At 38.8% G+C, this 14,151-nt stretch overlaps 1 protein-coding gene across 1 annotated transcript in view; it reads left to right on the top strand.

Moving 5' to 3' along the window:
* Positions 1 to 14,151, top strand: part of PPIL2 (peptidylprolyl isomerase like 2) — a 74,934-nt gene that overhangs the window by 40,194 nt on the left and 20,589 nt on the right. Inside the window, exons 13-14 of the mRNA XM_069795052.1 lie at positions 7,163 to 7,252; positions 8,638 to 8,671. Coding sequence (XP_069651153.1) covers positions 7,163 to 7,252; positions 8,638 to 8,671 — 124 coding nt within the window. The remainder of the gene's footprint in view (positions 1 to 7,162; positions 7,253 to 8,637; positions 8,672 to 14,151) is intronic.

The raw sequence follows: 14,151 nt of genomic DNA on the forward strand, positions 1-14,151 counted from the left end.
TCATCAAAATAGGTCATTGTAGGAAGAGCTGCAACTTCCAACTTTGAAAGTTCTTGTCAACAGAAACTAAAAACAAACAAAACTGTTCTTTTCCAGTAGGAGCACAGCTGGATAAAAATGTTTGTTAGAGAGGATGTTGTTATTTTTCCTCAAAGTGCTACAATGGCAGACAGTTCTATTGCTCTTCTGTGTGACTGTGAGTAGAATGGCTCTGCACAGCCATATTGATTAACAGGTTGCTTATAGGTTGTTCTTAAGTGACTAGAAGCTAATATTTTAAATATTTTTAACTTTGGGGGCATAACAGCCATGCTTGAGAAAGGAGAAACATTTTCATGTGAGATATTAGTAGGAGATGCCTTATCTGGCTGCTGCTATTGTGCGCTTGTCCTCAGTGCTGTTTTGCAGCAGTGAAGGGGCAGTGGGAGTCCCCGATGTCCCTCCCTGCACATGCCTGAATGGGACGTTCAACATGGAGTTGAGGAAGGTGCTCAGCCACCTCCCTGTGAACCTTTGCCTGCGCCATGGGGCTTGCTGCCCTTGGCTGTCTCTGCTTAGTTTCCTGGCAGCCCTTGGTGTTGGGTAATCGGTGGGAAAGCATTTTGCACATTTGGACCTTTCTACCTCCCCAGCCCCCCTGACAAGCTGTATGTGGGGAGGGAATCGATTGTTATTGGATTCTGTTGCTTGTTTTTTGACATTTGACGGTGCAGGCATCCCATACCAGCTGTGTCTGCCACTTAGTGATCCGGAACCCGAGGATGAGGCGGGTGGTTTGGAGTTACACAGCTGCTGCTCTTCATCTTTCTCTGACATGTTTCTTGTTTGTACCTTCGCTCCTCTGATGAGAGCAGGGTGACCTTGGGAGGCTGACAGCTACCAGAGCTTCACTGTCTAGTGTGGAAGTGGTTACAGGTTGCGTCTTCTGAAAAGGTGGAATTTATGTGCAGTCAGTTGCAGACTGATGAAATGCCAAGGAGCTGCCACGGAACCTGCGATACTCCTAAGTTTTACAGCTGCTGGAGGTTGCTCAAGCAATTAAAATTGCATCCTCATTTAGACTGTACCTATCAGTGCTATGTCATGCTTGCCAGCCCCATCCTTATCAGCACCCAGCCCTGCATCGCACTGTCTGACAAGCTCTTCAACCACCATGTGACTGACAAATTTAGGCAAGGAGAGAGGATTGTTTTCTTTTCTACCACTGCAATAAATAAAAGTTAGAGGAAAAGTAATGACCGTTGGCTAGGGATGATGACTGTGCCTCTGGAGAGCTAGTAGTTAACATTGACAAATCAGATGAGTGAATTAGATGCCTTGTTTAACTTGAGTTGAGCTCAGCTAAACCAATTGATTGTCCCTGTATTTGCAAAAAAGTGAAAAATAAAACTGGAGTATGTAATGTTTTTATTGGCATCTTGTCTAAGCTGAGCATCTTGCTCAGACTTTGAAAGTTTTCGGTAGCATCATTAATGTCAGTACTGTGGAAGAAATGCCTTTGAAAAGTGAAATTTAGCTATCTGCTGGAATCTTTGCTAAATAGCTAATTAAATTATAGTGGGTTTCTGTGTAATGAGAATGCAGTAATTCTGCTCTTTGTTCTAAGCAAACTTTGAGGCTTTGAGGTAGCAAAATAGGCAAATATTTGCTATCAAGTCAGCAATCTATTACCTGAGGCATAGTTTGCTTGTTCTGATTCTTTTTTAATATGAGTCTGGCAAATTGTTTTACCCCACAATGCCCTAATGCTTTCATCTCTCCCAGTGCTCTCTCACTGGAACTGTCCTCTTCTTATCATAGATCACAAATTGACCCAAACACATTTGCTCACTGTATGACCAGATTGAGAATGGTGTCCCTTATATGAACTGTGTCTTTTTTGAACTGAACCACCATAGGCAGCTGTTGTTTGCTGCCATAACCTGTCACCGGCTCACCCCTCTCACGCGTAGGGGAACTGTTAGCAGGAAAGTGGAGCTGGCACGGGGTGATGTTTAGGTCTATAGTAAATGTTCTCCTGCAGGAAATGTCATGGGCTTCCCACACTGAAATTCTTCCCATGCTTTTGCAATGGGCTTTGTGGAGTTTTGGATTTTCTTGTCCCTCTTGCTCTGAAACAAATGGAGCGTGCTCCTAGTCTATTGGTGCAAAGTAGGGTAGCTTAAATTGCCTTCCAGTACAGTATTATGCATTGAAATGCACTGACAACATTTGTATGTCCAGTTTGTTTCCATGATTTAGTGGGAGGAAACAGACACTTGCACCTGATAGATGGTGATTCCTGAAACTGCTTCATTACAGTTGCCTCTGACTAAGTCCTAAATAAAGCCAAGCTTTTATTAGGGCGAGTTCTTTCCTGTGGGATGGGTAGGCTGTGAGGATTGGAGATTGAAAGGGATAGGGAGAACTGAGTTTAAACCTTACCAAATCAGCTTTTTATGAGCTCATGAATTAGAAGAGTTGCTAGAATCAACAATTACAAGAGTGAAAATGCTCTATGTGGAAAAAAAAAAAAAAGTGTGTAAATGGACTAATGCAAAACAAAATCCACCTTGCATTTTAAAGGAGATCTATGTTCAAAAAATTGCAGGCTTCGTCTGAAGCTTTAGAAATTTCCATCACTAGTTCATGCCTCTTAGTAGTGGGATTCTGGCATTTGTGTGATAAGATGAAGGCTGTAGAATGCAATTTTAATTTGTGAGGAATGAGCTTTTCATTATTTCAGATTATTTCTGCTTTGAAACATAGGGTTAATGAGCATATATCAAGGCTCTGTAGTTTAGTGAAAGTGCTACAGTTCATCCAATTTAGAGAGACAAAAAGAAATAAAAGGGAAGTGGAATTAGCACAGGGAAATTACACAGATGTGCGAATGACAGCTTCTGAATCCTTAGTGTGAAATTTCTCTTCAAGGTTCATGCAGATCCTCAAGGGATGAAGCATTTTGAAATTATTAGCTCTTCACATAGTAAAGCCTTCTTCCTTGCAGTCATGGCAACGACTCAGAAGCTCTTCTCTTTCCCATCTCCTGTACCTTGGCAACAGGAGCACTGCAGGTTTTGAATCTACTTCTGGTTGGCTCTTCAGCTGCCCAATACAAATTCTGAGTTAAGGTAAATTTTACAAATGTAATGACCCATTTTAAGTGATGAGAAAGGACAGCTGCAGACTGAGAAATCAGATTGTGACCTGGCTTGGTTAGTCTTACCCCTCAGGTCTCAGGGTGCAGCAAGAGAGATGAATTTTGCCTGGATTGGAGCCACCCTTGCTGGCAAAAAGGAAACTAAAATTAGCTCGGTTAATACTTAAAAGTGGAACCAAATTAAATCTGCACTTCTCCTAGAACTTTATAGTCAGGGGTTTTTTCTGTTTTTCTTTGGGTTTCTAAATTGTATATTCTTTTTGTCAGTGTTTCCCCAGTATCCATGATTTCACAATCAGTCTCTTGTCACTGTTGTGCTTGCATGGTCATTCTTAGTAGCAATCTGTCTTTAATTCTGAAATTTGTCTGGGCCTAGTAACTGGTAGAGTGCTGGTATTTCCATGTAGAGTTACCTACTAAGTGTGTTAGCTACATGGAGACTTAAACATAATTAGAAAACCATTGAGCTGTTGCCCCATTTAATATACATGTCTGTTAGCCAAGAAAAGCATTTGTGTCATCTTCTGGCATAAGTATTCTTCTGGATTTCTGTCTCAAACCGTTTATTAAAATTTTACCACTTGTCTTTGGTGTGAATTTTCAACAGCTGAAAGACAGTTATCTGGCATCTACAAAATAAATAAGGAGCACAGTTGGAGCAGGAGACTAATTTTTGGTATCAATAAGGGTTTTTTTCTTACTGTCATTTGGAGAGAGAAGTGTCTTTAAGTTGATGGACATCATACAGAGACACTGCGTTCACTTACATGATCTCAACTTGACTGAAGTAAAGGAGGATTTCTCAGGGCTGTCCTACCACACTTTTTGGAGAGAAAAGTCTTCCACAATTTATATTTGACTTCTTAGGACTGTCACTGCATCCTTCTGAGAAAATACTGCAGTAGATTTAAAACATAACCTTTTTTCTGTCAGTGGCTTTCAGATCAACAGGTTAACAAATTAAGGTAGCATTTGTCCCTTGTCTTTCTTACATATAAGCCTAAGTCATAGTCAGCAGATTAAAATAATTTAAATCATTTCCTGCTTAATGTAAAAGGAATAAAGAGGGGAAAGTTAGCTGCTGCTGTTGAGGTCAATTTGGGACAAGAACAGCCAGAAGTAAAAGGAGAACCTGGAGCCCATTGTCAATAATGAGGCAACAAGAAACCAGCATTGCCTCCTGCACTTCTGCATTTCCAGGTGCCTTGACCATCTCTTCCTCCTTCAGAAATGGTGTGAGGCAAGTGGTGTGGAGGAAGTTTCTGAAGAAGTAGGTAGTTTTGCATTCCAAGACTGCGAGTCTGACATCTTCTACATGATCTTACACTCAAATAACAATGTCAGGTTTGTTTATATATATTTCTCATCAGTCTTTGTAGTTGGAACAAAGACTTCAAAGACTGGCCTTGTTTATATGGTCAATGCAGAACGCAACTTCATTACTGAGGATCTACACCTTCCCCATAAACCTCAAGCCTTCTCCTGCTTTGGACAGGACGCTGCTTAAAAAAGTCCCTGAAATGTACTTGTCAGTGTGAGATTCGGCAAGAACATTAACTGATTTGAATAAATCAGATAATCTGAGCCAGATATTGTAGACCAACTGAAACTGGGATTTATTACTGATTGAATGCAAACCTTTTTATTTGTGTCTACTAAAAAGCACCATAGAAGGTAATGGTAACGTTGCTAAGGAACAGTTTACCTGCCAGATGTATCTGTATGATGCATGAGGTGACCATGGGAACCAATTTGGTGGCAATTATTTAAAGAAAACCTTGCAGTGAAATGATTATTGCATGTATACTAAATATTTCTGCAGTTGCATTTGAAAAGCTTGTTTCTGGGAAAAGGTATAATAACTAGAAATCCATTCAGAGAGAAGGGTCAGCATAGGTCCTGCATAAAAAATACATTACTAGAGCCAGTTTTTCTGATGTATATTTTATAAATCATGTTTTGAAAATAAATAGGAAATGTGTATTGGGTTATCAACTTTGTGCAAATTTAAAACGGTTTGGTATGTATTCCTAGGGGACTCAGTCTTTTGCCTGATTTCATTTTTCTTAAAAAATTAATTACAGGTTGCTGTATTCCCCCCAGAGAACTTATTAACTATGTCTCTCCAAAGAGTGCTTGGTTCTCATGAGATAAAATGCCTTAGGCTAAAAGCTGCTGATTCCATTTCTGATTCATAAAGAAATTTTTTAAACTTATTTTTATCCTTAGTGACATTTTTCATGAGTTATACCTAATAGCACTACATTAGGATCAAGGTTGTTATGATATTGTCTTATAAATGAAGCATAGACTGCACAAATGATTCTTCAGGGGTTGAATTTTACTTGAAAGGTTATGTACAAAGATTATATTCAAGCATATATGTCCAATTCAAAGAAAAAATTTCAAATGTGCTATAAACACTGAAACTGTAGGAAAACCTCCTATTGCTTGAAACAATTTTTATGGAATATGTTTACTTAGGAGTTGCCCTCTGGATGCTACTGAAATACATGTCCTAGTGGCATTCTACCATAAACTCATTATGGTACCATTATCATTTTAACCCAGTAATGAATTATATAGGAAATCTGAGATAATAGCTGATGTAAGATTGCATTAGAATTTGTTCATTTTTCCAGTTATGGCCAAGCTGATAACTGTCATCTATATCTGTGTAGAGTAATTAAGAAGGAATCATTGTGAAGAATTTATAACGGCAGGTAGAGTTTGTTTGGATAATTAAGAGACATCTCAGTGTCAATAAAGAGGGGTGAGAGTGATTGTGTTTCAGATGAGAAAATACAGAAAATTGAAGTTCTGTATGGTTCCAGATGAATACTTTTATGGATCTGCTTTTAAAAAGATAGATTATTTCATCCTTAAATGATTGTAATTGGGCTTGCCTTATTTTTTTGCTTTTAAGTCACTTCAGGTTGCGTGGCTCAGTCTCACCCTGTCTCTCTGCAGCTCTCAGACCAAGAATGATGTAATACCAATGCCAAGTGAATCAGTGTCTTTCAGAAAGAGGCTTCAAGTCTTGTGTGTGTTCATTTACAGACATTGCAATTCATGCTGGGGCTTTACTTGCAAGCACATACAACAATAATGATATTTTCAAGGCCTGTAACAACTGAAAATTATTTAGATGTATTCTTTTGTAAAACTGGAATATATTTATGCACATAATCCACAGCAGGGCTGGAAAACATGTCCAAGTATAGAAAACAGGCTGTTTCTGTACTAGTATTTGTACATCTGAAAGTATTTTAGTATTGCAGAGGAAAGAATCCATACAATTACAGTGGAAGGATAATTAGGTAGACAGTAAAGTTTTTCAGAAGGTACTGTTTGTATGCCGTGGCTCATAAATTCAAATAAATAGCTTTAATTTGCACTGTAAAAGCAAATGAGAAGTTGGCAATATATTTAGCATCTTGTTTTCAAAAATCTAAAAAAAAAAAAAGTTGTCTGTTTTATTTTTCCTATGGTCCAGTGAGTTGTGGGTTCAGTCCCATTTTTAGTTCCAAATGGTGAAGAGGACCAAGTGCTTCTCTCCCAGTTAGCTTCAGTGCGCTCACTTTGAAACAGTGGAGCAGAAAAGTCAGATTCTTTCTTACTCTGGGAAATTAACTTTTTTCAGTGCTGGAAGTCCCCCTTTAGAACAGGAGTATGATACAGTGCTGAACTAAGTTACTTGAAAGTCTCTGACATTACCTGCTTTCACCATCATTATGTCCACTGGGAGCTCACGTTACCTGAGCTAGTGTTCAACACTTCTTTGTGCTAATTGGAAGGTCTGGGTTTAATTTATTTAACACAGTGTGTGTGTCTCTCCAGTATACTTTAAAAGAGCATATATTACTTTTTTTTTCTGTAGACATAGACTTACTCCTCTTCAAGTCCTGCATGATTGTTTCTTTGTATGGCATGAATGAAAAGTGATTCTTGTAAACAATGTAATGACCAATTTCATTGTCTAAAGGTATTACTTAATTAAAACTTAAGTTTGTCTTTCAGACACCTCGAACATGTGAAAACTTTATCAAATTGTGCAAGAAGAACTATTATGATGGAACAATCTTTCACAGATCAATTCGTAATTTTGTGGTAAGTATTGAACAAATCCTGTGTAATGCACGATATGTGATGTCCTCAAAATATTTATTTAGCTTAATTCAGTTTTAGTTTCTTCCATGCATGACAACTTACAATAGATGTATATTAAATATACCATCAGAACTAGGATTGTCCTAACTTATTAAATTTGTACTTACTAGTCTTACTAACAACTGTCTCTGACTAATACTGTCACTTGGAGCATCACTGCAGTAGTAGTGCTTTTGCTGACGTTCCAGACAAAGCCTTTGAGAGTCATTGCCTTGGCAAGCCTCTTGTTATCTTCCCCAAGCTGTGGGTGGGTGGTTAATGAACAGAAGGAGAGAGAGGGAAATGCTAATTTGGATAAGTAATACTGTGGCCTGTTGAAATCCCATTCAGATGAAACTTTAGAAAGCAGCTGAATTTCTGTTTCAGGTTGTGGTACTTGGATACTGTCAGATCATCGTTTCCTGAGTGTGCTCCAGGACTAGGTGCCCAGACTGTCTTTGTGAAGGAGTTAGATCACCTGGTGAACCAGAAAGTTGACTTTGGTAGTCAAAGATCTTTATTTACATAGGTACAGTCCAGGCAGCTTAGGATATTGTAGCTGTCCTGTAACTTCCTTTCAGACAAATTAACAACCTGATCCTGAAGGCAGAGCACATCTTTCAGGGGACATCATTGAATGTCACATTCCATGCTGTCATCCTAAAAAAAGCTTTTTTTCTTTTGACAGCACTGTTTATCTCAGTTCATAGTTAAACTCACAATTAAAATTGCGCTTGTGTGCTATTACTGTGAAACTAGTCATGTCACACTCCCTCTACTGGCATTATAATACATAGAATATTATTTCTGTAGATCCTGCACGTATATACAGTGATTAATTTTGTTGCTGAAAGATTGGTTTCACATGAGGGTTTTCCCTACTGCAGATAGTGAGCGGGATACTGGCAAATACAGGTTCAGATACAGAAAATATTCTGTATTACCTCATTTCTTGCCTTCTCATCATGTAGAGGATTGGTAGCAAAATGCCTTTTCAGTTCCAAAAGCAATGCATCATCAGTTAAAAAGCAGGTTGTGACTCAGCACGTAACAGAAAGGATGATCTGGTTAACCCATTTGAGACTGTTTATTTTCCCTATTTACCCACAAGAGACCTATTATTTTTATAAAACTGTCATTCTGCTCTTGGATAAGTAATGTAGGAGATGACAACCAGCTGATAAAAGAAGCTCCAAATAAGTAGTAATGGTTTCTTTGTTGCTAACTTGTCAACATGACATGATACAGAAGGAAGAAAATGGAGCAGAATTGTTTTTTATGGCTTGTATTTAATGTCTTTCACACAGATATATATGTAACCTATTGATTTAATTTTAATTCTGCAGATCCAAGGAGGTGATCCAACTGGAACAGGAACAGGTAAGGTTGAGTTTGAATCAAGTAAACTGTTTTCACTTCATGCGCTGTTGTTACATTTATTTCCAGACACCCTGTAGATTAAAATTCTCTAAATGATGATATGTAGTACACTGTGAGTATTTCTACTTTAAAGCAGAGGTTTTATCGCTGTATTTTATGACCATTTTAACTATGCTCAAAATTTCATCCAATATATTCTCAGTCTAAAACTTGGGCACTCTTCCATGCAGAATTCTTGTTGGGTCTTTGCTTCCTTTTTCTTCCAGAAAATAAATAAATGAAAATTGTAATGATTTTACAGCTGGCCTTCCAGGGCAAAGAACAAAGGAAGAAACACATTCATGCAAAGTTGCTTTCAAATTCAGCATTAATGAAATACTTGAGACCTGCCTTGGAATTGGTGAATAGCCAGATACCATCTGTTCTCCCAGCTAGCTGCCTTGTAAAGCCCAAGCTGCTCTTTTTCTAACTTTTAGGGGTCACTGTGACTAAATTCTTCTGCCTGTTCTTTCTCCCTTAGCTGGTTAGTTGGAGATCTGCATTAACGCTCATATCAGAAATGGTGAGGAGACATAGCAGCTAAAGGCTCCTCAGGGCATTGCCCACCACAGTAGATATGTCATGTGATATCTCTAGACGCTGCTGTAAATTTGCTCATTTTCCACCTGCACCCTTTATCTACCCACTTGTAGATGTCACCAGCCTCCACAGCTCCTCACCTGGTCCTGTGGGGTTCTGTGCATTTTTATTCTAGTTCATACATGTGTCGCCTGTATGTGCAAGCACTATAACCTTCTGTGTGTGCTCACAGGTCATCCAAAAAAGATGTCTTTGTAGTTGTTAAATACTTTAGCTCTATTGACTTTGTAAATGATGTTAGTGTGAGTTGACCAACAGCTTTTCTTCTACTGCCTGCGATAATCAACAGTTGCATACTCTAAGATTTGAGACTAGTTAAAGGTTCTGTGTTTTGATGGCAAAAGCCCATTAACAAGATTTGTCACCATATATGCTTGGACTGTCAAAAGAAATGTGAATTGATTTTGTTATAAGGAAAGTTTCAGTTCAAATCCCAAAAGACATAATTAGGAACATCTTTTAAAATGAGAAATTAAAGAGGTGTCAGGAGACAGGAGAAATTTAATGGGTTGACTCAGACACCTTTCACCCTTGTAGGGTGGAGTTCAGATCCTGCAGTGGAATGAAAATTAACTTCCTGGTGTCATTCTTGTCTCTATTTGTGCAAATGGTAGAAGTATTGTAAGACAGCACAATTAATAGCTGGCAGCAGACCGGCAGTGCAGCTGCATTGAAGGTCAAGACTCAGCTCTACTGGCAAAGCAAGTAGGAAGTAAAATGCAAATAAGTCCATAGGAGAAAAACACTCCGATGTATATTCTTTTATTTAACAAAAGGAGTCTAATGACCTCTAGTCTTTTCCGTGTTGTTTTCCTCCTTGTCATTCTTAATTAAATATGAATATATTGCAGGCGAAATGTCTTGCAAACATCTGTCAAGACTATTAAAGTTCTAATAAAAGGGACAGTGTACACTCAAATAGATATGAGTGTTGCAGATTTTGAGAGACTATTTGCAGTTATTGTAGAGTCCAAACGATACAACTATCTTCTTTACAACTGAATGTTTTTTATTCTTGTGAAGCCAGCTGCATTTTAGATATCCTTATTTAATCACTTATTGAATATGATAATATCACAAGAAAATGTTGTAAATTGACAGCCTGGTGGGCTACCAGATTCCTCTTGAACTGTCATGTCTGTGTGTTTAATACTTACTGAAATGAAGCCGCTTAGACTGTTCACAGAGGGCTAGTAGTCAGGATTTGTTCCTGACTACCTGATAGATCCTGGGCACTTGAATGTGAGGCAGAAATTTCACTTGCGTATCTCAAGCCACATGCTGCAAGAAGGTGGCCAGACCTAAGGTGTCTGCCTGGCTTTACGTTCTCTCTGCAGCACCGTGGCCAGAGGAAGGTGCAGCTTGATAGCAGTGTAAGAACATGGCAACTGTAGTGATGCTCTCCTAGGCTCCTGTGGTGTAAAAATTTTGGTCCATTGGTTTGCACCTTATTAATGTGATCACAAGCATTCGTGTTAGGAAAGCTTTCGAGTAAAGCATTGGGATTCAGTACTTTGTACCTTTTTCACCTTGGTTTTGTATGTTATTTGCAGTATAAATTCCCTTTTTTATTTCTTCTGGCAGTTGGAAGGAATTTCAGCATTTCTTTGACTCACTGCTTCTTAGAAAAAAAAGAATATGCATCTTTGAAAGCTAAAAAGTCTGTAAGATTTAATGGTCTTTAGAGGTTTACTGGGGGAGTAAATAACTTGCCTTCTGCAATATCAGAGAAGCATATGAGAGTAGAACAGGGCTTTCTTCCCAGATATTCCAATTAGCAATAGGGAAGACTACTTGGAAGCTACCTTTTAAACATCAATATCTTAAACTGCCACAATTGTTTCTGTTAGAGCCTTTTGTAGGAAGACTTCAGAAAAAAAGAACATCCTTTGTTTCCTCTTCCAAATAGAACCTTCTGCTTTAACTGAAATTTTCTGGCTAAGAGGTTTGGGATAGTTTTTTGCTTGCTTTTTTGTTTGTTTAAAAAAAGAAACTACCACCTTTTCCAAACTGATACATGGAAGGTGCATTAAGCCTGTATATATTTTTGTTTTGCTATATTTATTTAGTTATTCCTGTTGATCAGCTCAGGAACTAGAACAGACTTGTTCAAAAATCTTCCCGACATTTGGTTTCTGTCATCTGAATTCATCCTATGTTCAGCAACAGGTGTCAGGTTTATGGTTGCATCACCCAAATGCTTCGATGATCACCCACTCCATTGCTAACTAAGCCCAGGACTGTTTGGCTTCTGGGTGTATTTGGGCACATTCAGTACAACATGACATAAGGTTACATGTCATACGTACATAGACTGAAACTGTGCTCTCGGCTCGCCTAGATAAATGTGCTTGTGTTTTGGAAACATTTCACAGATGTAAAATGCCAATCTGGTTGTCACTGACTGTCCACTTCCATGGCCACTCTGGCTGAACAGTCCTATCTGTAAGCAGCACTGATCCTTATTTCTTTTTCATTTGTTATTCAGCACCCCAATGTGTTCTTTTTGAGTCTCTCGTTAGGCTGTCGTAAAAGTAACTGTGACCCAGCAGACACATGAAGGACAGCTGATTCCTGGTACTCCACAGTTAACCTTGAGATGGAGGAGGGTGGAAATTAGCATTATGGCATCTAGAAGTTGAGATACCACACTGGGAAAAGAGTGGGGAATAGAGTTTTACCTTAGCTTAGCTGGCAGACTTGCATTGCCAAAGCAGTTAGATATAGTCCTGTAAGGCTGACACTGATTTAGAGGACCAAACTAATTTTCTACAGCCTTCAACTTAACGTTTCATAAGACTACTGGGAGAAATTTTGTTGTGCTGCAGCAGTTTATTTTTTTTCTAACAAAATAACCACCCATAGAGGCAGTATTCAGAGTAATAAGCCGAGTCATGGTCATTCTTTGTAATGATTAATTATTTGAATATGAATTTTAGATTTGTGATGTATCTTTTCCTGCTGTTCATAACAACTAAGTGGTTGAACGTTGTGAGTAATTCTGTTTAACTTATGCTAGTGCAAGTGGAGCAGCTGCTCTGTATTTTCAGTGTTCCAAATAATAGAAGAAAATTTACATGTAGGAAAAACAGGTTTAATATCCTAAACCCTTTGTATGAAAAAGGGAAAACTATACACAAAGCATTAAATTTTCAAGTGGCACAGGCATTTTTCAGCTACTCTTACTTGCAACCTGTTGGAAGGTCTCATGAATCACCTTGTGTGTGCCTTTGTCCATTTATGAATGTAGGAGGGCGCAAAGGTGGCATGTAATAGGTGTAAAAGTCCAAGATAAAATACCACTGGTAGATGGGAATTACATTTTGGATGGCAACAAGCAGAGCAAAGCACTTTTTTTTCCCCTCCTCTGAACTGGCAATAGCAAAGGGACTGTGAACAAACTTGGTCAGTTCTGCAATGTGATTTCCTAACAAGGCAAGTTCCTAAAATGTAACCAGTTTTAGAGCCCCTTTTCTTGCGTGATTCAAGCTCAGCAAAAGGACAAGAGTAAGTCCTTTTTATCTAGCAATATACTCCTTTTAGATTGCAGCTTCTCTGAAAATCTAGCCCTTGGTATGTGGGGTTAAAAGTACCGTGTCCTCTTATCTGAAGGGAGAGAAGCACTTACTGGCTGAGCTAAGGCTTTCATATTTGCAAAATGATTCAAGAATCTCACTTGGAAAGCTCTATAGAAGTGTCAGATGTTATTATGTACCTCGTTGTTCCAAATGACAAGAAGAAAATTACTGAAAGTAAGCCATCATTTTTGTGAATCAGAGCCCTCCCACTTCCTTACCACTGCTTAGCAATTTTTACGCCAGAAAAAGGAAGGATTTCTTTAAAATCACAACTGTCATGAATGATGATTCCCAGCCCACACCTGGCTTTTGGAATGCTACATTTCTGAAGCTTTAGGTGCATCTCTCAGCTCTTTGCAAGAAGGTTGTACAACTTCTGTAATCTTACCCAAAAAATTACTTTCTGAAAAAAATGCCTTTAGAAGGAACAAAGACTACCAAAGAGTAACCTGTTTAAGTTCAAAAGACAATCTGAAAATGTGGCTTTTTTCTGTGTGGTTGCTAATGTGTCATTGCTTCAGGTGTCAGTTTAGCTCTATTCACCTTTTCACTATCAGCACAAGATGCAGATATGAGACTGAATAACTAACTGTGCTTCAGTTACAAGCTAAATATATCTTGCCACTCTGGATAGCCATGGAAATGATGAATACGCTCTAATTTTTTCTATGAGCTGTGAGGTCTGTTTGGTTTCATCTCTGTGTGAGAATTGGGTAAACACCTCTTTAATTTAAGAGAATTTTTCTCTTTTATTAAAAATGTGGGGAAGTGGCTCCCAGCTGCCTTCAGCTTTGAATCTGGGGTGTCTGGGTAGGCATGTGATTTTTATTTTACAGAATTGTGCAAAAACTCTTTCTGGCTCCTGAAGGCTTTGATGTTGTACAGGTTAAATGCTGTTAGAAGACCAGTGGATTTCCGTGGCCGATCCCAAGTCCATTTCCAGCTTTGTGGAAACAGCAGACCCCCATATGCAGGTTTATAATTACTGCTCCCTTTTGGACTCCAAGCAGCAATCCAGGCAGTGGCAGCACCCGCATGGGGCCATGTCTGCTGCCATGCGAACCCCTCTGATTTTTAGCACAGAATTTTTTTCCAGCACTTTTTCTAATAGGATCTCAGAAGCATTTGCAAGTCCAGTGGGCACACAGCTCCACTGTGACAGAAGATAATCTTATCAGGGAGTAAGCTGAGAGGAAGGTGAAGTGACAGGCAGTGCTGCCCACTGTGAATCTAACACCCAGAGTCAATTCTTGTTTTCCATGA

The sequence above is a fragment of the Haliaeetus albicilla genome, chromosome 10 (assembly GCF_947461875.1).
Source record: "Haliaeetus albicilla chromosome 10, bHalAlb1.1, whole genome shotgun sequence".
Lineage (NCBI taxonomy): Eukaryota > Metazoa > Chordata > Aves > Accipitriformes > Accipitridae > Haliaeetus > Haliaeetus albicilla.